Source organism: Hippoglossus stenolepis, chromosome 6 (assembly GCF_022539355.2).
Source record: "Hippoglossus stenolepis isolate QCI-W04-F060 chromosome 6, HSTE1.2, whole genome shotgun sequence".
Classification (NCBI taxonomy): domain Eukaryota; kingdom Metazoa; phylum Chordata; class Actinopteri; order Pleuronectiformes; family Pleuronectidae; genus Hippoglossus; species Hippoglossus stenolepis.
The window spans coordinates 5085436-5108269 of NC_061488.1; the positions used below are offsets into that span (position 1 = coordinate 5085436).

General features: G+C 43.3%; 2 protein-coding genes across 4 annotated transcripts; one reads left to right on the forward strand and one right to left on the reverse strand.

Annotated features, from left to right (window-relative positions):
- Window positions 1-2070: 2070 nt before the first annotated feature.
- Window positions 2071-6109, reverse strand: nkain5 (sodium/potassium transporting ATPase interacting 5). Of its 2 annotated transcripts, XM_035159516.2 has the most exons (7): window positions 5543-6109; window positions 4651-4788; window positions 3881-3961; window positions 3456-3653; window positions 2920-2980; window positions 2579-2653; window positions 2071-2483 (listed from the first exon to the last, which is right to left on the reverse strand). In XM_035159516.2, exons 1-6 carry the CDS (start codon window positions 5594-5596, stop codon window positions 2598-2600), a joined length of 588 nt encoding a protein of 195 aa, XP_035015407.2. In that variant the 5' UTR covers window positions 5597-6109; the 3' UTR covers window positions 2071-2483; window positions 2579-2597. The 2 variants fall into 2 exon arrangements, with proteins under 2 accessions (XP_035015407.2, XP_035015408.2); XM_035159517.2 differs by lacking the exon at window positions 2579-2653.
- A 1641-nt stretch (window positions 6110-7750) lies between these two features.
- si:dkey-70p6.1 (uncharacterized protein LOC570575 homolog) lies at window positions 7751-21900 on the forward strand. Of its 2 annotated transcripts, none has more exons than XM_035158223.2 (7): window positions 7751-8120; window positions 14052-14278; window positions 14875-14932; window positions 15039-15117; window positions 16094-16557; window positions 18323-18460; window positions 19775-21900. In XM_035158223.2, the coding sequence occupies exons 2-7, from the start codon at window positions 14145-14147 to the stop codon at window positions 20300-20302; spliced, it is 1401 nt and encodes a 466-aa protein (XP_035014114.1). In that variant the 5' UTR covers window positions 7751-8120; window positions 14052-14144; the 3' UTR covers window positions 20303-21900. The 2 variants fall into 2 exon arrangements, with proteins under 2 accessions (XP_035014114.1, XP_035014115.1); XM_035158224.2 differs by having other exon boundaries at window positions 16211-16557.
- The last annotated feature ends 934 nt before the right edge of the window (window positions 21901-22834 follow it).

The window sequence follows — 22834 nt, forward strand, 5'->3', positions numbered from 1 at the left end:
GGAGGCCGAAGACGACGCGTCCGCTGCTACCTAGCAGCAGCAGCGCGGGAAATAAAATACAATAGAATAGTTTATACTAAGATACACTGTGGTGTTAAAGTTTCATTTATTATGAAATACACTGTGGTGTTAAAGTTTCATTTATTATGAAATACACTGTGGTGTTAAAGTTACATTTATTATGAAATACACTGTGGTGTTAAAGTTACATTTATTATGAAATACACTGTGGTGTTAAAGTTACATTTATTATAAAATACACTGTGGTGTTAAAGTTACATTTAGAAATATTGCGTAGTTATTTAGTCTTTCTTTTTAGTCAGCAAAATAGTTAGGTCCATGAAGCTAGCATTTAGCAAAGAGTGGAAAGGCTCCAGAATCTGTGGCTGTGACAAGTGATAGGCTTTCTGTTAACTCTTTTCTGTCTTTTCAAACAATATGTCATCTACAGTTTTTGTCTCATTTTTTCCACATTACATGATCTAATTAAGGATTTGAATATATTGTAATCTAACAGCTAGAAATGATGTGTATAACTAAAAAATTACAAAGGATCCTCTTTACAACAGCTTGTGCACCCCTAGGGGTGCATGCACACCACTTTGGGAATCCCTGATGTAGCTTAATACAAGTGACCACGAGGCAATGAATGTTTTTCCGAATGATCACACATTTGTGACTGTACACCTCAAAGGGTTGAAATGTTTTTCCTTTTTGGTAGGAGATGCACTTGACAATTCTGACACCAATCAGGCCTCATCCACTGAAAATGACAATGAGGCAGTCGAAGAGATGAAGCAGCATGTACCAGGCCAAGACTCTGTTTCAGATGGAGCAGACAATACCTTAAACATTCCCGTTGATGTTGTTGAAGATGCCAAGCAGACACATCCACACCATGAAGAGGACATATCTGAAGATGATGTCATAAGCGATCCAGACTATACCCATGCTTTGATGAGTCTTTTGAAGGTGAAATCAAAGACCATCCAGAAACTCAAGGAGATCAAAGTCAAACACAGAAATGTTTGACTTGTGCAGGGCACACACAAATGGAGTGCGACAGCATGCATAGTACTATTGAACGCAAAATAGTTACAGATAACTTCACCCCGAGAGACTACGTCATCATACTCCAGACTGCAAGAATTAGGCCATCACCTTACCATGTGAAGGTGCTCAAGCATGATGAGTTCCTGAAAATGAATGGATCTTACTTCATTAGCATCAGACCAGGCAAAAAAGCTGGAGATCCGACTGTGCATCACTTGCGGGCTCTTCAGTTTAGCAGTGAATGTGAGGTCCATTTCAAGCTGTCCTTCTCGGAGGACTCTGCGTGGGAAGCACTGCCACAAAGGGTACAGGTGCCAAATGAGCCGATAGCATGGATATGAATGTTTCCATGTGCTCTGCCATTCAAGGACAGAAAGTTCCAGGACCTCCAGTCAATGAAACACGTCATGCCCGTTGAGTGTCATCACTTCTTTGACAATTTGCCACATTAATAGGCATCAGTCAAGAACCCAGCAAAGAAGAGCTGGAGGGAGAACTGAGGAGATGCACATGCCTCCTCAGCATTATGTGGAGTTAGTTTGTCAGTTATGCTTTGTTGTTGACAGAGTTGAAGGTTTAAAATTGCTTAAGTCACAAAGGCATGTTCAAAAATTTGCCTAAGTCATTTATTCCTCTTATGTTACATAATTGACAGACATTGTTATTAGTATGTCAATAGTCAGCTATTGTCATAACCTTTTTGAGTGAAATTATTAAAAAATATCATATATTCAATATTTGGTAAATTTTTGTTGTGTTTTCAGAAAAACCTGAAAAAATGACTTGGGCCATTAGTTTAAGAGGGTGACGATATATAATATATAATAAATAATCATATAATATCTATAAGATGAATATTATAAGGTTGTTGAAATAGGTCACCTTGGACTCTCTCCTTCTTTTACTAATTTTATTGACCAGATAGTGAAACAATTAATTGAGAAAATAACATCCTTAATGAAAATAATATTACAGAGATACATGGAATATGTCCAATAAGATGAGTTACACAAAAACTTGTGGTTTGTCGTAGATGTGGTTTATTTCACTGAATTATATAATCTACATATATCTTACTCTACAGAACTTGTGGTTACTTTTTCTAACTGAAATGACACAGAAATAATTTATACATTTTACATAAGAAACAGCTTCTTATTTTCTTTAAGATAACTGTGTTAAACCCAAGCACCCACACACACACACGCGCGTTCAGATTCACAGCACTTGGCGCTAGAGGAAAACACATCATAAATAGATATATGTATTTTCTACAGTGATATACTGGAAATTCTCCTCTTGACTCTGGACAGTGTTTTATTCACAAACAGACTGAAGCTGATGCACGATGAGTCTTCAAAGTTGTTTCATCTTCTGACTGGTTCCTTCGCTGCTTTTCCCAACCTCTTTCTTTTGAGGTTATTTATAATCTGAACAAAAGTAAAGAAACATTTCAGATGTTGGACAAAATAAAGATGATGCAACTTTCACTGATAGACTGGAGGCAAACAGGAGTGATACCTACCCATCAAGTCTAGTGTTCACTAGAAGAGCAAGTGAGGGGGTTTGGATGGATGATGGAAATCAGCATTGAAATTAACTATAATTATAAAATGGGAAAAGACGAACGCAAATAAATACAAATAAAATAAGTACAAAAATATCAACAACAACAAATGTAAAGAAAGTATATATAAAAAATGGAATAGAGTACATGTAGATCTCAGGGGAAACACAAAGTCATGCTTCCTCATCGTGGATTAATATGAATTAAATGATAAAAAAGAATATATTTGACAAATTAATGATAACTTTGGTTATATGTTGTCTCTTGTGTGTGTGGATCTCATTGATCAGGATACTTACAACTGTCTTCCTCTTCTGAAAAAGTGCTGACAACATAGCAGCCATAAACAAACCCCAGGAGCTGTGGCAATTAATACAAAAATGCAAAATAGTTAATCACATGAAATGAGAAGAACGTTTTTTTCTTTTATGTAAGCACAGTGCTCATTGTATTGTTAGTATATGTATTTATATGACTTTGACAGATTCTTTCGACAGGCCTTGGTGATCCATACAGAAGCTGCAGGTTTGGCTGAGGAGCTCTGCTCACTCATCACCACCAGATATCAGGGAGATCAAGTGGAGCCATTCTTACATATTCTACTCTGTGTTTTACAATTTACATTTGCTGTTGCTAAGCAACAGTTCATTCCTGTGTGTGCAGATGTATTCTCATTGATATCACAACACTATTAAATGGTGCATAAATATGCCTTTTGATTTACATTTTAAAAGCATTGTGTAGTAATTCTGTTGACACTTTGACTTGTTTAGTGTTTAACAGCGATATCACACAAAACTGCTGTGATGAATGAGTCACGTAGGCGGATACTCACTGATATGAGCAGCTGGATGATGCAGTGCAGGATTTCTATGTACTGGTACTCCAGCCAGCAGCTCAGCACCGTGGTCAGCTCAGGGTTCTGCTGATTGTCCCACCCGGTGGAGGGAAGGCCCTCGCGCTCGCACCCCGGCCCGTTGTCCTTCCACCAGGAGCGATGTGACGACACGCTGAGGGTCAGGATGTCGCTGTCCTGCAGTGATTAAACAGGTTGAAGGGTTGTGAACGTTTCAGCTTCAGGTTCTAACAGATGTTTCAGTGTCATTGGACCGTGTGTGTGTGTGTGTGTGTGTGTGTGTGTGTGTGTGTCATTGGTCGTATGGGTGTGAGGCAGAGAAAGAGCTGAACACAGTGTTTAGACGCTGTGTGTAGCTGTGTGAGTCTCTAATTATGTGACGCTGCCGTGACCATTAGACTTACCTTTGAAAGTCCTCCCAGATCCAAGTAGAGGCAGCTCACAAAGACATTCCAGCCGACCCACAACAACGTCCAGAGCAGGTACTGAGCAAACAAACACAAAAACACAACAGTACAGAGACCATGAATGAAACGAATTCTCCAACAGTGTGACACGAGGCTCCTTTTAAATCTTACAACGACACAGGTCTCCAAGATAAACCTGATGTGTCACAATATGATTACAACCAGTGAAAAGAAAGACAAATATCTATGTTACACAAACTGTGTTTTTTAAACATTGATCTGAATGTTATTGGTCACTACTTCAGGCCTCGATAAATCCTGAAACATACTGTATCTCAGTTTAAGACTGGTACTAAACTATTCAACTGTAATTAAAGTCGTAAAAACTACAGCACAAGCAGCTTCAACTATACACATTACATTACTACAAACAGTCAAAGACATGAAGAATAACAGATCAATCACCGGAGTCTTTTGATACTTAACGTCGATTTTACTAAAATGTTTCTAAACTTGTGAATGCAGGACTTTTGAGTTGTTGTATTGTTATTTCTACTCAAGTAAATTACGTCTTACACCACTGACAGTATCCCTTTGTTTCCAGTCTTTATGCTAAGCAAGATAAGACTTTAGCTCTGGTACAGATGAGAGGGTGGTATCAGTCCTCTCATCAAAAGAATGTCCGTAAAGTAAAGCAAAGTAATAATCCAAAAACAAGTCGTATGAAGTAACAATGCAAAACTCTGTCAATCAGACCGTTTCCTTACCACGATGACGTATCGAGATCTGTACTGGATGGTGCCGAACAGGCCCAGGATGACCACGATGATGTGGAAGAAGTTGATCATGATGGGAGCCCACTGGTAACCGAGGAAGTCAAACACCTGCCTCTCCACAGCTGTAATCTGGAGGGTGAACAGGAGCAGAGACAGAAATGATGAGTTATAAAAGAGCAGTTTGTGTTGTGAGACAGTTTTATTTTGCTTATGCCTGACACAAGGTTGTACATCAGATGCCAAGGCCACTGAGCCCCGGGGGACGAGGCAATATGAGTGGGGTAATGTCCTCTGAGGAGGGGGAGTGTGGGGGGGGGGGCTTCATCAGTCAGTGATGAAGAGGAGGGGGCAGGGTGGGAATCACAGGGTGCAGCCCCTCATTGTAGTGGCTGTGGTGGTTTTTATAAGCACCTGCAGCTCCAACAAGCTTAATTTGAACAGATTTCATTTTTAAAAATCATGTTTTCTCTGGGCTGCAGGAACAGTTACTTCCATTGTTGATTCTTCTGAACTGTCAGAATATAGTGAAAAGGTGGATATAGTTCTCCAGAGCCTAGTATGACATCATCCCACTGCTTTTCTTTTCATCCGAGCAACAGTTCAAAACCCACAAATGTTCAGTTTGATAACAACCAACAGAGAAAACCTGCACTTTTCTCTTGAATTAAAAAGTTAGAAAGAAAAATGTGAGGACTTAAAAAAACAACAACAACAAAGGAACTTTCTCATGAATAAAGCACAGCTCTCGTCAGGAGTTGGATTCATTAAAATGCAGATTTCACATGTTGTTCGGTTGTTTCCAGCGGTGCAGGGAGGACAGACAGCGACAGGCCAGATGTGTTTGTGTCGAAGCATCATGTGTGAGGGAGAATAAACATCTTACCAGCTGCAGAGAGCACAGGAGGACCAGCATGCATCTTGCGGAGCAGCAGCCCATCTTCTCTGGGATGATGATGCTGCTGCTGCTGGGGATGATGTGAAGAACAAACACTGGAGTCACTGGATCCCGAGATGTTCTCAGAGCTTCAGATCCATTCCCAGGCTTGTGGGGGAAACGCACGGTGCACTTCACCTCCGTAGAAAAACACGCAGGGCTGTTCCTGCGTGGAAACTAGAGGGGAGGGGGAGGGTAGGAAGTATGGGGGGTGGTTAGTGCCACACCGCTGAGGAGGGGGGAAACCCTGAAGGACAAAGGCAGCATCAGAAAGTCTGAGATGCTCAGTGAAACTCCAGGAGCTGCTCAGGCTACATCTATACTTATATGTTTTTATTGACCGGAGGTGGGAAGTAAAGAAGTTCAAATACGTTGTTACAGATTTTTTAGGGTGTCTATTCTTTACTTGAGCATTTATTTATGTGACAAATTTTTACAAATATCTGCAATTTCGACCTCCTTACGTATTCAAAACAGGCTCGTTACTTTTGTTTTAATGCATTTGAGTGGAATTATCCATTTTATATTTTTATTTTGCATCATCAAGCAGCGCCTTTCCAACATTGGACAGATAACGAGAAGAGAAGACGATTCCTTGTTCTGTATCTATCAGTGAATATATCAAGCACAAACAAGACGTGAAAGACATATCAAGATAAAACAGACAGGAGAGATAGAATCCGTGGCAAGAACAACATGGAAGAAAGTGAAGAACTGGCCAACATTACTGATAACGTTGATAATGTTGACGACGAAGCAGAGCAACAGATTTTCCATCCCTGGTATTATTTAAATGAAGAAAACCTCATTCAATACATCGTACACATTTCCTCCTGGACAGTTTTACATACTCACAAATCTTTTCTTGCTTTAACTATTTTAGTAAATTGTTCGTTGGTTCAGGGTAAATAATATTTGAACTATATTAATGTCATATGAGTCTCAGTTTGCCAGCAGAGATTTTTATACTTGGAGTACATTTCAGAGCCGGTACTTTTATACTTTTACTTGAGTCATTTTTAACACAAGTATCAGTACTTCTACTTGAGTAAAGAATGTGTGTACTCTTATCCCTTCTGTCAGTGACCCTGCTCTTATACAGGGCAAAGCGAGTGCAGGTGTACACAGGAAGTATTTGGTTGAGACCCACGACAACTGTTAGCAAAGACAACACGTGTCAGCAACATGTTTTTGACTAAAGGTCTGATTCTGTCACTGTTCTTAAGGATGGTCTCAATTCCAATCCTTCAGAAGACCATGTGCAGTAACTCCTCTCCTTCTTCGCGTGGCACGGATTGACCCTCATACAGCAACACCGTCGTCTGCCCCCTGATAGGTAGTTGTTCCTCCACAATAATCCACCGTCACCAGTAGGTGGTGCTAGTGGAGGAGGTGCAGGCGTCAGAGGTGAGAGTTACAAGGTTTGGAAAGAAAAGAATAAGATATTACTGGCCTACTTAAATATGAGCCTACTATATACTACTACTACTACACACACACACACACACACACACACACACACACACAAAGAAACATGTGTATATGTACATACTACGTGTGGCATTCATATACTACACTATATCATATAATATAATTAATATTAAATATCAATTAAAGTCACTAATCAAATAAGATATGATAAAATAAAATACAATAAAACTAAATAAAATATATAGGCTAATCTAAATTAATATCAAGTCACAAATAACCAAAGAAATATATATAACTGTTAGATTTAATTAAAATAAAATATATAGGAAAATATAAATTAATATCAAGTAACAAATAACACAATTAATAAAAAAAAAAAACCTGTTAAAATAAAATAATGAAATAAAATAAAAACAACTTTGATAAAATAAAATAAAATAAAATTCTTCAAGTCAATACCAATACATCATGAGCTGGTTTCACATATCAACCATGAAAGTGAGGACTTATTTTCTGTGGACGTCCTGTCTCCATGTCTCACTGGGACCCTCTGACTCTAAATGAGTCTCATCCGCCTCAGGAATGAACCACAGGCGGAATAACGCGCCTGTAGCTGGGGCTGATGAATCCTGCTCCTCGTTAGGGAGATGGAGCCGCACTTCCCTTCCCTTCCGAGAGATGGCGCTAGAATCAAAAGACGGACTGATAATTGGGGGGTCTCCAGCTCTGCCCGTGTCACATGGAAGCACAGTAGCTGAGCCGAGGGGACGCGAGCGGAGATGGAGGGGGCTTGAGGGACTGTGGAGGAGTTGGATCTGACACCGGAGCCTCGGCGGCGGCTGCAGACGCAACAAGGTCTCCCCTGGAGGAGGAGGCGGCGGAGGAGAAGCGGACAGGTTTTCTTTTTTAAAAAAACGCGGGGGTCAGGAGGATGCCACATGCAATATGCTGCATTCCTGCCCGGTGAAGCCCGAGAAGAAAGACACGTTATCGCCCGTGATTGATGATGCAGCCGGGGAGCGGAGCCTGGTGCGGGTGGCAGTGAAGGAAGCGAGCCGGGCGGACGATGCTGCGCCTCCACAAATCTCTGAGCTGAGTGAGTACACGGAGGCTGCGGCGCATTTGTGCCCGACCGACAGGGGCTGGAGGGAGGGAGGGATGGAGAGGAGAGGAGAGGAGAGGGGGGGTGGGGGTCATTCATATGTGCCTATACATCCAGATAAGCCGCACACGCACTAAACATCCTTTATTCTTGCAGGATGCTGCTCCACGCATGTTTCCTTTGTGCGCGCCCCTGCCTCGTCCCTTTCCTCCCCTCTCCTCATTTCATTTCCATGCATCTAACACACAGACACGTGCGCCCACCTCAGCCCCACTGCATCAGCCCCTGTTCTTTTCTTTTTTTTTTAAAATTCCCATCATATATGTGATTTATATGAAAGGGATTCATCAGAGAACCTGGCTTTGATTTGATGAGGGGAAGGCGCACGGAGCCTCCACTCAGGCGTTTCTCCTGCGTAATACCTTCACATAAAGATAATTAACGTTAGACCTTCCGTTAACATTTGCAGCCCCCTCCTCCCCATCTCTCCTCCCCCTCCTGCCTCCCCCATTTTCCTCACTCATAAATAGGGGAGGGTGGGGGGGGATACTGGCTTTGTCGTGTAAGTTGCCAGCTGACCTCGGGGACACAACATCCTTTACCATCCTCCCTTTGATCTGGAAATGAAATCGGAAACGCTTTGATGATTTTAACAGGAGAAGAAGGAGAGTCGCCACAGGCTTGTAAGGAAACAAGCCCGTGATTAAAACGCACCGCATCAGCCCGAGCAGGGTTTTTTCATTCTCGGTGGCCGCCTGTAGCCTCCACCTGCACGGGCACAGGCAACACCCCCTACCGCGACCCCTAAAAAGATCCACAACTCACACCCTGCATCTCATCTGATTCGTGGTTTGTAACCTGTTGTCAGCAGCATCACTGCAGCTCGAGGTGTCAGAGCCCAGAGGCGCGGCAGTGTGTGTGTGTGTGTGTGCGTGTGTGTGTGTGTGTGTGTGTGTGCGTGCGTGTGTGTGTGTGTGATTGATGCCTGCTGAGTGGGTGCCATCATCAGCCACATATCCACAACCTCCCCAGAGCCCTCCATGAATAATGATTTCTTTATTTAACACATGCACCTTCCCCCAAACAAAAAGCATGATGCTGATTTTTATTTTATTTTATCCAAGCTCCATCACTTTAGCTGGAAAACGGAATCACGTGACGAATAGACAATTGTAACGATGGTTTAATTTGCTCTGTGGATAAATAATGTCAGCCGCTGTTTGTGTGTGAGGCAGCAGAGAAAGACAAGAGGCTCTTCCACGCACAGGCTCCAGCTTTCTTCCTCACAGGGGCATGGTTAATCGTTGTTGCAAGCAAACATTTGACCTAATTCACATTCTCACACAATAGCAGCCCCCCCTACCACCACCACCACCCCTCTCCCTCTCCCTCTCTCTCTCTCTCTCCCTCTCTCTCCCTCACACACACACACACATGGCTGTTATTTGTGTCACACAGAGGGTGAGGTTTTTGCTCCACATGAACTCCCAGGTGGTTTATCCAAACCTGAGCAGATTGGCAGAGAGGCCGCTGCTGGCTGGCTGGGCTTGTTTCCGAGCAGCTCCAGTTTTATTAATAATGAACACACGTGTGAATGCAGATGTTCCGAGAAAATTAAAGGCCTATTTCACTGGTATTTGTTTTTGTTTAATGATGCATTTTGTTTTGTCGTATAAAATGTTGATGGCTAAATGTGTCACTCAGCATTTTCCTTAAAAAAAACATTTAATTGTCGACACTAGATCCAAGTCAACAGGTGATCAGCTGATCTGGCATTCATCCAGTTGTTTTCCCGATTGATCGATCAATCAATTATGGTCAATAAAACAAAACTCCATGATGATTTCTTCAAATTTCTTGTTTTGTATTGTGTGATGATTTAGTTCAAAATCCATAGAGAATAATTATTCCATTTAGTATAAAATTTGAAATTCAAGAGGCTGGAAACATACAATTACAATGACAATCCAATCAACTAATCAGTTAATCAGTTAATCAATTAATCATTACTATAGACTCCCACACACTGTGACACAAACTATCTATCCAATCACCTGTTTCTTACATTTCTGCAACAGTTATATGATGATTTGCTACTTGTCTTTGTCTCATGTGGCCATAAATCCAACATTTATAATAATTTGGTTAATTGGTCGAACAAAACAAGTAATTTGATGTTTGGTGCTTTAGGAAACTGACGGACATTTTGAACTGGTCTCTGGTTCTTCAGGATGATAAATTGATTGATCAAGAAAATAATCAGCACAAATATCACTGAGAGGCTTAAGTCCAAAGCAGCAGCTACAGGGTCAACTCCAGTTTGCAGCCGCTTGTCTTCCCTTGTCTTTCCACTTTTCACATTAAAGATGCTCCATTAATAAATGCAAAACTTCAAAAATAATATCTTTTAAAAGACTAATTGATACTGAAAATAATCAGAAATTGCAGCTATAGTCTTCCGTGTGAATCTATACAAGAAAATCATACAAAGACTGAATAGAAAACCTTCTTTTCATGTCGTAAAATGATCAAAGCTCAATGGTACTTACTAGTATCTGGAGCTTTCAGTCACACCTCACAGTCTGTATGTGCTGATATTTCTGCACAGATACAGTTCACAAAGATCATATGAACTCATGTGTGATATTAAAAATGTCCAATGACCTGTATCTGAGTCAGGTAACAAATCAAATAGCTGATCGATTATAGTTTTCTTCAGCACTCATGTGTGTGAGCGGCCTCCTGCTCTGTGACACACTGTCGGGGGCAACACCTGGTAAAACTGGTATTCGATGAGGTGCTGAGTTGGTAACGAGCACAGCGAGCACCACAGGCAGAGTGGTGGTGGTGCTGCTGGTGCTGCTGGTGGTTGGGGGACCTTTTGTGGAGAGCAGCCGGTGAAGGGGCCATTTCTTGCTCTTGCTCTGAGCACCACGTCCAATTGGTTGGCTCAGATGAGGCAGCTCGAGGGCCAGAGATTACACTGCAGTGCTGAGGCGTCACTCTGGCTGAACACCGCAGGCGGAGGCAGGGGGATCGAGGCAGAGAAGAATGGGTGGGGAGGTAAGGACTCGCAGGGAAGGAAGCCTCTTCTCATCATCTGCTTTCAGCGTCTTCAAACACCTGCCACTGGACTCCCACGCACGTCTTCTTCCTCCCCTCCTCTCTCCTTTCTTTTCCTCCACACTTAGACCTTTCCCCTCTCTTCTCTCTCATTACCCCTCTCCGTCTCCGCACGCCGCGGCTCCGTCGTCAAATCAGCACAGATATAATTACACCGTTGCAACTGTGAATGAAATGATGGTTGCATCATATAGGTGCATGAGGTACTTTAAATCCTGCTGGTGTAGCTGCCGGCTGAGGTGAAGCCCTGGTGAATGGATGAGACGCATTAAAAGCAAGTCGCTGTAAATCACGTAGGACATGTTGTCTGTCTGCTCTCAGAACACACTAACTGGTTTTGACAGAGTTGACGTACAAACATGCTCACTGCTGTAATCACTTTATTAATCACTCTCTTTAAAGACAGCAATTATATTGGATATCCACGATTAGAATATGACTATTGATGAATCTGGTTATTTTTTAACTAGAACGACACTTAGCTGAGTGCATATCTCCACCGAAGCCCAATAATCTGAAATATGCCTTTAATTTTCATTTACATTTTATGTGCCTTGCCTTTAGAAATTGACGGAAATGTTGAAAAATGCTCTCACAATGATCTGCACCCAGATTCAATGGCTTCTTCTGATGCTCCATTCCTTCCCAGTTTGGTACAAATTTGGCTCAGTTCTTTGTTTTGTAATCCTGCTGCTTCAAACTAACAGGCGGGGGTGAAATCGTGACCTCGGCAGATGTAATAAGTGGTTCATTAGAATTAGGAAACAAAGCAGTTGCTCTCTGGTCACGACTCCCTGACGTCCACGCACAGTTTTCAATTTCCTGCAAAGTTTCTTGCAGACAGCAGTTAAAAAAAGTCTCTTTTAGAACATTTAAAACAAATAAACTGGTGCTTTATCAGCTAATCTGTAGTTTACGACTGTGCAGACGGAGTTTGGTGAGATTGGGAAGAGATTTTAGTCAATTGGGGGCGCGAGCACTTGATTGTGGTGTTTTTACAACTTGATATTGACTCACGTTCAGACTCCAGAGATGATTTTATGCTATGATCAATATGGCTGCGACGCACACTGGTGACCAGGTCCAGGGTGTCCCCCACCTCTCGCACAGGGTCAGCTCAGACCGGCTCCAGCCCCCAATGGACACTTTCAGACCGGGTGGAATAGACAATAATAATTACTCAGAGTTGTGAAGTCATTATTTCAACCTCAGGATGTTTTCGTGTGCTTTGAAGTGTGCAAAGTCAAAGGATCAGGGGCGAGAGGCATATAAATTATTTAAAATCACACAAAACATCTGTATATAGACATTCAGTCTGCAAGCGACAAAAAGTGCAACAGTTGAAAAGTTCACAAAAAGCTTCTATTTAGAGCTGAAACATATAATTGTCTTCTATGTGATTATTTCAGAAACTTTTCACTCTTTTCACAAACTGTCCGAGTTGAGAAAGTGTTAGAAATTCATTTTTCTGATTATTTCCGACGCCACATGAACTCACAATAACAAAATCAAGCAACGGGTGAAGTGAGGATCCAGAGCAACGCGCTTGTGTCCAGATGTTAAGTGTAATTTTATTTTGCAGTCTTGGGATTTTACATTAAAGCGTCAGAACTCAGTGAAGATGAAGAGGGATGAGTGAAGAAGAGCTCGTGTCTTTATTAAGCCTCACTAACATCACAATGCTCAAATCTAAATTTAGGCTGCTTCAGACATGTTGGCTTCAGACACACTGCTCACCAGACTACAGACAAATTGTTGAAGTAATTCAGACGTGAAGATTAAGTTCTGTCTGAATGGAGAACATCTGGAATGCACGCGTCGTTTAAAGTGTCAGATTTGATCACGAGCAAGGATGAGGCCGATACACAAAAACTACAGAAAACATCCAGATTTAAATGTTTTGTCTTGGAAGGAAAATCAGTGGCTGTAAATGTAATAGATTCACTACACGAGAGACATTTGGACAAACACACACAGACAGACGCTCTGCTTCCTGCAGTCTGACACTCTTGTTGTTCAGATGGACGAGCGACACACACAAACACATGGAGGCACATTGTGACAGTGGACAGATGGCACGGTTTGTCAGAGATTAGAGCCGGCTTGTTTTTTGTCTTTTGTTATATCTGTGTATTATTTTTTTTGTATTGTTTATTTGAAACACATTATTACAGTGCCAAGTGTGAAAGTGTCTGGCAGCCAGCAAGTAGTGGAGAGGAAGATGTGTCTGTGTGTTTCCACAAACTCGTCTCCTTCAGAGTTTCGGGTTTACTCTGCCTGCTGGCACGTTCCGCTCTGCTGTGACTCACTGTACCTCCTCAATATGTGCGTAAGAAACATGGAAAACTTGCATTTACCCATTTATCAAATATCTATATCACAGCTTTCACAAACAGATCAGCAGATTCTCAGGAAAACATTCAGATATTTATATTTAGAGCTAGAATTTGTTCAATGAGGATTTTTTCTTTCAGCCCATGTTTATGCTGTGAAGACGTAGAAAATCTTTGTTGGTGAGCAGGTAGCTGTTGTGTGCTCTGTAAGTGTGCCACACAAAGCTCAGTAATCCCTCAAACAAGGTAAAGCAGAGGCACATGCCTGAGGCGTAATGTCTGTTCACTCCACTGCCTCAGAGCTGGATGGGAATTCTCACGTCTCTCTTTCAAACTGGCTGCTTTTCCTCCTGCCGCTTGCGCCGTGAATGTTTTACTTCTGGTTCCACAGCTGTGTTAACCCACTTAATGTTTTGTAAAGGTCAGATCATTTTGTAATTAAGCACCGCTCTGTGCCTTCTTGCTGCAGATCCCAGTGAGACCGTGGCACTTCCCTGCGTGCATGAGTGTAAGGGTGTGAGTGTGTGTGTGTGTGAGAGCAAGTGAGCGTCAGCGCTCCCACATGGCCTCCATGCAGGACGGGCTGAACTTCACGGCTCCTCCCTACGGCAAGGTCCTGCTGCTGGGTGCTATCGCTGCTGCCTCAGCCTTTGTTGTTACCATCCTCATCGTGGTGCTCTGCGTGGGCTGCCAGAGGTGAGAGCAGTCACTGGGCATGACACACACACACACACACACACACACACACACACACACACACACACACACACACACACACACACACACACACACACACACACACACACACACACACACACAGGACTCATAGAGAGTACTAAGAGTATTTATGCACACACACCACTGGTGAAAGAAGTACGTAGAACTATTAGTTAAGTATTAGTACCAATATATTAATGTAACAATACTCTACAAGTAAAAGTCCTCCATTCAAAATATTACTAGTAAAGTAAAAGAACAAATAATTCACAAAAAAATGTATCTTAATTAAAAGTACCCGTTCTGCAGTAAAATGTTATTATTGACAATAATAATTCAAATTGACAAAAGACCCTTATTTCAAAATGGTACTTGAGTAAATGTACTTAGTTACTCTCCCCCATTGGCACATATGCAGATGTACTCTTAATGTCCGTCTCACATGCGCACGCTGATAAAATGACTCAGCCACACACGGACAGTGAGTCAGAAGCAAACTCTGCACAAACAAACACACAAGTGCATCAGTGTCGTAAGTGTCCATCTGTGTGACAGAGCGCTTGTGTTTACCACAGAAAGGGGAAGACACACAATGTCCCCGGCGAAGGTGGAAAACACCGTCTCATGGACATGGTGGGTATCAGACAACGCACTCAATTCACCAGGGAACAATATCAGTCACCTCCTCTGTCTTAATTATTGTTTAAATGGCTTTGTGTCTGTGTGTGTGCGTCACCAGGGTATACTCAGACAGTCCAAGCTGCGCTCCATCAGTAAATCTGACACAGAGATGAACAAGATGAACTGCAATGGCAAAAGTGAGTGAATCTTTCACATACAAATCCTGACCTGTGTTCTCAGTGAACCGAGCTCGAGCTGAAAACCTCCCGACATCACGTTCGCTGCAGCTAAACATCGTCGACGAACGAGACATTAGAGGAATCTTCTGCGTGAAGAACATTTAGTCTTTGTGCTCATTTGGAAACATGTTAAATAGGAAACAGCGGAGATACAAGGTTTCCACCAAATTGTGTGAAATGGCAAAAATGAGTTTTTCTCTGCAGCTCCGAATAGCGTTATAATTAAAAGCAATAAATGGAACCATTAACCACCAATACATTTAACTGTGGCTTGTTCTGATTTAGAAAAACACCATTACCAACCCCTGATAAGTGCCACTGTGCACACTTCCTCCTCACTAACATCGTACCATCCGATCCTAAATTCACACTAAATCCTCGGGAGTTGAGTTCAAGGGCGTTATAGAGGAGAAGTTGACCCTGAAACAGGATTCACGTTACATTTACACCTCAGCCGTCTTCCATTGGACTGTTCGGTCGGGATTTCTGAGCACATATCGCTCAAAGAGAGAAATCACAGAGCCAAGACAAATCCTGGAGCTCCATCAATGACAGTCAACAGGGAACTGCGTTTGTGGGCACGGGGACAGAAGCCTGCGAGGGTTTGAAGGAATAGAAGCATATGTCCTGCTTCAGACTTGTCCTGCTTCCATTGCAGAGGAACCAAGCCAAGTTGGATGAAGCGTCTCTTCAGCCGTCTCCGTCAGCTCCCTGTTACTGTCAGCTCCAGGTTTTCTCTGACCAGTGACAGATTTCCAGACTGTCCAGTCCGAGAGGAGTTAACGTGAATCCTGCTTTACGAAGGTCATGGTTAGGACTTTAACGGCAGCCTGTCTGTGGCTTGCAGAGGCGGCTAAAAAGAGCCGCCCAGCCAGCATGGACTTCCTGCGGCTGCTGCCCGGCCGCTGGTCTAACTCTGACCTTCGTTCTCAAGGCAGGCAGCTTCCCCAGATCCCTTCTGGGACTGGAGAAGACGGAGAGCACACTTACTCAGAGGTGGGCCGTCGCTCTTCCGCCACACGTACTGACGATGCCCTCTACGCCATGGTAGGCAGGGCCGGACAGACGGACACTCCGGCCCCTCCGGCCGTTCCCGCCAACACCCCTGCGCCCCCAGACCCGGACGGCGACGTGGAAGGAGGGCTGCCAGAACCCGAGACCCAGGTCATGACGCCGCCTCACCCTCCAGAGGCGGCCGAGTACGCCTGCGTCAGGAAGCTGAGGAAGGCAGACAAGGCGCCCCAAAAGAGGGACAGTGGGACAGATATGGCTGAGCCGCCGGTGCCGCCTCCGCGCCACGCCCCACCGTCACATCCCGCCCCTCCTCCGCCACACCCTCACAGCACAAAGTTGCCCCGCAGAAACGTGGAGGCCTTCAGCGTCCCATCATTCCCAAAGGTTGGTCAAGTTCAATGTTTCCCATTCAGAGTAATTTGTTGGTTTTAACTGATGGTGTCTCATATTCATTATGTTGTGTCTTAATTTGGTTTATTTTGTTTTATCTGTTAAGCAGGTTTTGCGTAAACCTGCTAACAAACAAACGAAGAATTAATGGGATGAAAGTAGCAGGATAGAGTTAGCCTGGCTTATCTGTAGCTAAGGAAATCGTCAGGCTACCATGGATCCACCAGGATGTCCCCAAAACATGTTATTAGCATGTAATTAACATGTAATTAACATGTTACCAATTACTCCGACCTGATTCCCACAGAATTAAAACCCCTGTTGTGGAAACGAGGTCCGGTGTTCACACATAATGTTGGTGACCTTGACTCATAAAATAAAAAAGCTTACAGCTTCACATTTCCTTTGCAATAAGCTCTGACAGCAACACCTCAGTGGTCACTTATATTAGTTGAAGGGATTGAGGAATGATGGCTGCAGGGGGAGAGGAAGTTAAACGCTCAGTTCCAAGTGGTTCTCCCGAGGTCTGAGATGAAATCACAGGAAGCAGAAGGAGACCGAGTTCATGGCTGTGTCTCAATTCGGCGACTGCATCCTTTGGAGGAAGCTCAAAGGCTGAACCTGAAAGGAGAGGGTCTGATCTATGGAGGCTTTTTGTGATTGGTGTCAGCAGCTCGTCGCTTAACAACAGAGCTGAGGTTGGATGAGACAGTTGTAATGTCCTGGGATGGATCCACCCGTTGGAGCCTTCGTTTCTCTGGGATGAAAGGACACATTTGAAGGATTCTTGGAATGTGGACAGTCTAGTTCCTGCTTTGTGACGTAATCGTAATCTTAAAATGTCGCCTCTGAAAGATGCAGCACCTGAATTGAGACACTTGTGAAGAGTGACAGTATGATTGACCCATCAGGTGTGAATGGTTCTGTTCTGATTGTTGCTGGTTCCTCAGGTTTCTCAGGACATGAGTAAAAAGTCTCGACAGTGTAACATGAATACACAGAGTTTGCAGTTGTGGGACACGGAGCAGGATTCTGAGTGTTTCTGTCACATTTCCTGTTGATGCTGCAGACGATCTGGTGTATCCGTGCCAATGTTTTCCTTGCACCCGCTACATCATGCGCGGTGTTGTGATGTGTGCACGTCTGCAGAAATTCCTTGGAAGCCCAGGCAGCGAGCGTTGTTTATTTGTCGACGAGCCGTTGGTGATAGCGCGGTGTTTCTCCTCTCGGCACTGTCACCTCCTCCGCATGTTCGCAGCAGCAGGGGCGGAGGCAGGCTGCCTGAGTTTACTGTGGTTGCAAGGCTCCGTGCTCCCCTCCAGGTGACAGTGGGAGACTATTTGCTGCCCCGTGTGAGGTCAGCGGGGTCGCGCCGGCTGCTGTGACCCGACTTCAGCAACACGCGCAGTTCACAGGCTTACATGTGTACCACCGTCTGCTCGCAGGGCTGCTCGCCACTGACTTTCTTGTGGATGACGCAACATGTTGAAATTGAGTCATCCAGAATACAAGCACACGCTGGTAGCTCCACCTTCCAGGGAAACTGTATTGAATACTGTATGAAGTCCATGCAGTACACGTCTGACACCAGCTCAGTGCTACAGCGCCTCTGCATGTAAAGCAGATCATTTGTTTCCTATCAGCCCCGTTAGGTGTATTTTGAAAAATGCAGCTTTTATTTGCTCATTTGTCAGCCTGGTGTCACGCATGAACACGTGACCGGCACTGCCCCAGATGTAATTTGTTCTTCTGTTGACAGGAAGTGATGTTTATGGGAAACGGCGAGCAGTACATCTGGAAGCCTCCCGAGGAAGAGGAGTTGCTCCTGCTGCAGAATAAAGCCCTGGGCCCGTTGGGGGCTCAGACGCTGGAGAATTTACAACCGTCTGCTGCCGCGGTGAGCGAGGACGCTTCAGTCTGTGCATCAACCTGTCTGTTGTTTTATTACGTTATTTTCTTGAAGCTCCATGTTCCCGATGTCACCAGTTAAATTTATAATTAAATCGTTTTTTTAATGTCGGATAAAACACCAGTTTTGAAGTCACAGAGTTAAGCTACGGCTTTAGTGACAATACTGTAAATAAAAATGGACGACATGACCCCCGCAGTATAGGTCATAAAACCCACCTCCTCCATGTTATATGATGGGACATCAATAAAAAGTAAAACTACATGTAAAAGTAGTTTTTTTTGCCTCAAAGATGGTATTTGACATTTAAAGCAGTTATCACATTGCTGTTTGTTCAAGAGTAAATTGTTTTGGTAAGTTTAGTTACACTATAAAAACAGAGTGAAATGATTGACAGCTGAGTCTGACTCATGATTGGTCGAGCATGTGCGATGGTGAGACGTCGCTAACGAGGCTCCATCCCCCGATCACCACGGCACAAACTCTGGTTCCAAATGTGCAAGATGGTAGTGATCATATTCAGATTTTGGCCTAAGGAGACACGTCGTCCATCTTTATTTACAGAGCAATGTTACTCCTCTTATACGTTATTTTTACCCGACTAGAACCAAACTGAAGTTTTATCATTTATCTTCTATTGTTTGTTTCTAAAATGTTATAGTCAAACAAAACATGGCGTTCATTGCATTTATGTATTGAGAGGAACAAACTGGGGCGATATTAAATATTTCAGTGTTTATATGTTGCCTGAATAAGATCAAATGTAAATTTCTGGATTTCTGGTTCTTCATCTATACACATTTCATTGGAAATTATCTAGAATTTTTTTTATATCTTTAAAAACATTTTATCTTTACTGGAAATTAAATCAATAGTTGTGGATTCAAACAATGCTTCGATGCACAGATTTGTACATGTGAAATCGTTGGATCATTGGGAGTAAAGAGGTTAAAGGAATAATTCAGTGTTTTGGGAAAATATACTTAGAAATTAGATGAGAAGATTGACACCACTCTTCTGTGTGTCAATTGAAATATGAAGCCAGCGGATGATTAGCTTAGCTTAGCAGAGAAATGGGGAAAAGCAAGCCTGGCTCTGTACAAAGCTCACAAAATCTAACTACTACACTTTGCTCTTTATGTTAAACTAAACATCTGCAGCTCCATGATGGAGAGATATGAAAGTCAGGTCTCTCATCAAACTCTCAGCAAGACAGTCAATAGTGTTTTCCCTGAAATGTTGAACTATTCATTCAAAGTCCTTTTCACAGTCTATAATCTCCGTAATGTTGTCTGACTGCAGGTGGCTGAGATGTACTCCAAGGTTTGCAAAACAGGAAAGAAGAAGAGAGCCGTGCCGGGGTCTCCTCCAGCCAATCCCGGCTTCCGGACCTTGGGTCGCGGTGATCGGGACGGGGGGTTTAGTGTCGTGGTCAAACCCCAGACCTGGGCCCCTCTGGAAGGCAAAGCCATCGGAGGGCCCCTCGACGACCACTGCTATGAGTCCATCGGGACCGAGGAGTATGACCCGTCCTATGAGCACATGGAAGGTGGAGGTGGCTGGAAGCGGGAGCGACCCCCCAACACGTGCGCCACCCTGCGGCCGAGGAGGAAGAAAGCCCAGCAGCCCTTGCAGCAGCAGCAGCCCCCTCCACCGCCGCCCACGCAGCAGACCCCCAAGTTACAGCACCTGCCTGCCAAAGCCCTGCTGCTGCCGGGGGAGAACCTGTACGAGAGCATCGGCGACCTGAAGCAGGGCTCCGCCACCTCCAGCACCACCACCATTTTCACCTTCAACGACGGCATGGAGATGTATGTAACGGGGCTCTGAGGCGGCAGCTGCACTGTGACCCCCACCCCCCCCTATCCTTCCAACACAAGGAGCTGAGCGAACACCACGCGGAGTGACGGCTGAGCCCCTGTCATGCTCCCCCACACATACTGTTTACATTCAAGTCATAACTTCAGGCCTTTCACAGGCTCCAGAGGCCTCGGGGCAGTAATGTCGACCTGTTATGACCTGGGCTGAATACAAAGTCCAGTCTATAAACCTTATAAGGAATCCAAAGGTAGTGAATAATAAATGAGCACAAGACCATCGCAGAGCAATCTGTTGGTAACAGTAGCACTTGTATTTCACTGAGACATATGTGCAAAGCACAATAAAGTAAAAAGCCTAAATTCTTCCTCAATTCTCGCGGGTAAAAATAATCACTTATCTGGTCCGAGCAGGACTTTTATTTTGGGAAATGGCACAGCGTTGAGTGAAATCGTTTGGTAGCACTTCCTGCACAGGGATTCCCTGTAGTTGGTCAAGATGTGGTTCAGGATGGAATTTAAACGATATAATGGAATGAATTACTAATCAAAAAAATACTTGAAAGCTCAGGGACCAAGAGAAACAATTATAAGAGTATTATAAGAAAAAAGATTGCACACATTTTGCATTTCTCCTAAAGGCTTCGACTAATTTAGACCATTTTCATGTTTTAAAAGAAACAACCAGATACTTCCCTCATGTTTTGTTTCCTCCAACGTGGACTGAACACTTTCTCCACTGCCGTCTGTAAATGAAGTGTTTTACTTTGTCGATCCTGTTTCTGCACTTTGCCTGCTACAAGTTGCATGCTGAAAAATGTTTTAAAAAAACCCTAACAAAAAATCAAAGCACTGTCATGTGGTACCTCTATATGAATGTTTTTTATTTTCTATTGTCGTTGGTTGTTCATTTTCTTTAGCGTGTTGCTTTATTTCTCTGTAGAGCACAAAGCCAGTTAGATGAAGGAAGTCTTTGGCTCGGCGGGACTCTGTGCAGCAGAGAGGAGGGTTGACTTTCTCTCCTCCTGCGAACGCAACACACACACAGACACACACACACACACACAAACAGTACAGATGAAACAAGACTAAAGCGCACTGCTGGAGTCCTAAACATGGAGACAGTCCACTCAACACCCACCAACCCTCCCCTCCGCTCAGTCCTCATACCTGTGGACCGTCCATCTTCATCGTCCCCTCGCCCTGTGCTCATATGAATCTGCTCTGGGTTTCACCATAGTGCAGCTCGGAAAAAGCTACAGTAGAACTGATGTGTATTAGCAAAAGCGTCTCGTCATCACTCCATCGACGGACCCTCTCTCTCCTCTCTGTTATCAGTGTTGAAAAAAAATATAAAAAGAATATTGCAGATATTGACAAAAGTGTGAAGCCAAAAGGTTTTCGCTGCGAGGCAAAGCTTCACCGTGAGGATGACACACACACACGGAAAAAAAATGTACATCCCAAAAATCCTGGAGGGTATAAACGACGAGTTCATTTGACCAAATATCCCCCAGAAAACAATGTGATTATACTGTATGTTGATGCAACGTGTATGTACATTACAAAAGAGAAAGAATAATAAATATATCATCAGTGTCAAGAAATCTATCTTTTTCTATTACGTTTTACTTGTGTTTTGGAATGACTTATCTTGTGACACAAACTGCAAAACAGCTGCAAATGTAAAAATTTCAGTGTATTTCTGTTTGTTGTTTTTTGAAGCCACGAAGCTCCGGAGTGTTTCTGTTTTGGTTTTTTATTTTTTTTGTTTTTGGAAAACCCAGCTAAGTTAAATGTGGCAGCTAATGTTGTGTGTTTGCTATTCAGACTACAGGGTCTTGTACTCCAACAGCGTGTAATTAAGTGCTAAGTGCAAAAGATTGTAATGTTTTATATCAAGATTACTATTCATGAAATGTCAGTCAAGTTTATACTTTTGTAATAAAGTGGCACTTTAAAAAAACAAACGCTCGCTTTATCTCATAGTTATTAAAAACGGAGAGGAGGCAGAATTCCGCAGAGTTCACTTTGCCGTCGACTACAGAAAGACTTTCTTTCTAATTTAAACCTTTTCTTCTGATCTGAAAAGCTGCCTCTCGATATTCGTTCAGTCCTATGAAAGGAAAGAAAAACCTCTATACTTCTATTCTTAGGATTAAATGAGAAAAGATCTTTAAAGTGTGTCATTTGATATATATTTTCATGTGTTATTTAAGATCTGAGGCTGTTTCTTTTGTGTGCAACCTTACAACCTTTGTGTGTGTGTGTGTGTGTGGCCTTCCCATGTTTTTCTTTTCCATCTGTATGAATGTCTGTGTGCACGTGCTCATGTGTAGTGGGGGTCTGCGTCTGAGTAAGGGGGTGGGGGTGGGGGGAGGAAGGAGAAAAAAAAAATAGGTCACCCCTTAAAACAAAAAGCTTGCAGTCAACATCGCAACCGTCTGCTGAATTTTCATTGGCGGGCCTGTCTCCATGGTAACAGGTTAACCTTGAGGCAGCAGCAGTCACATGGGCGAGCGAGTCTTCTGCTGTCTTGGAGAAT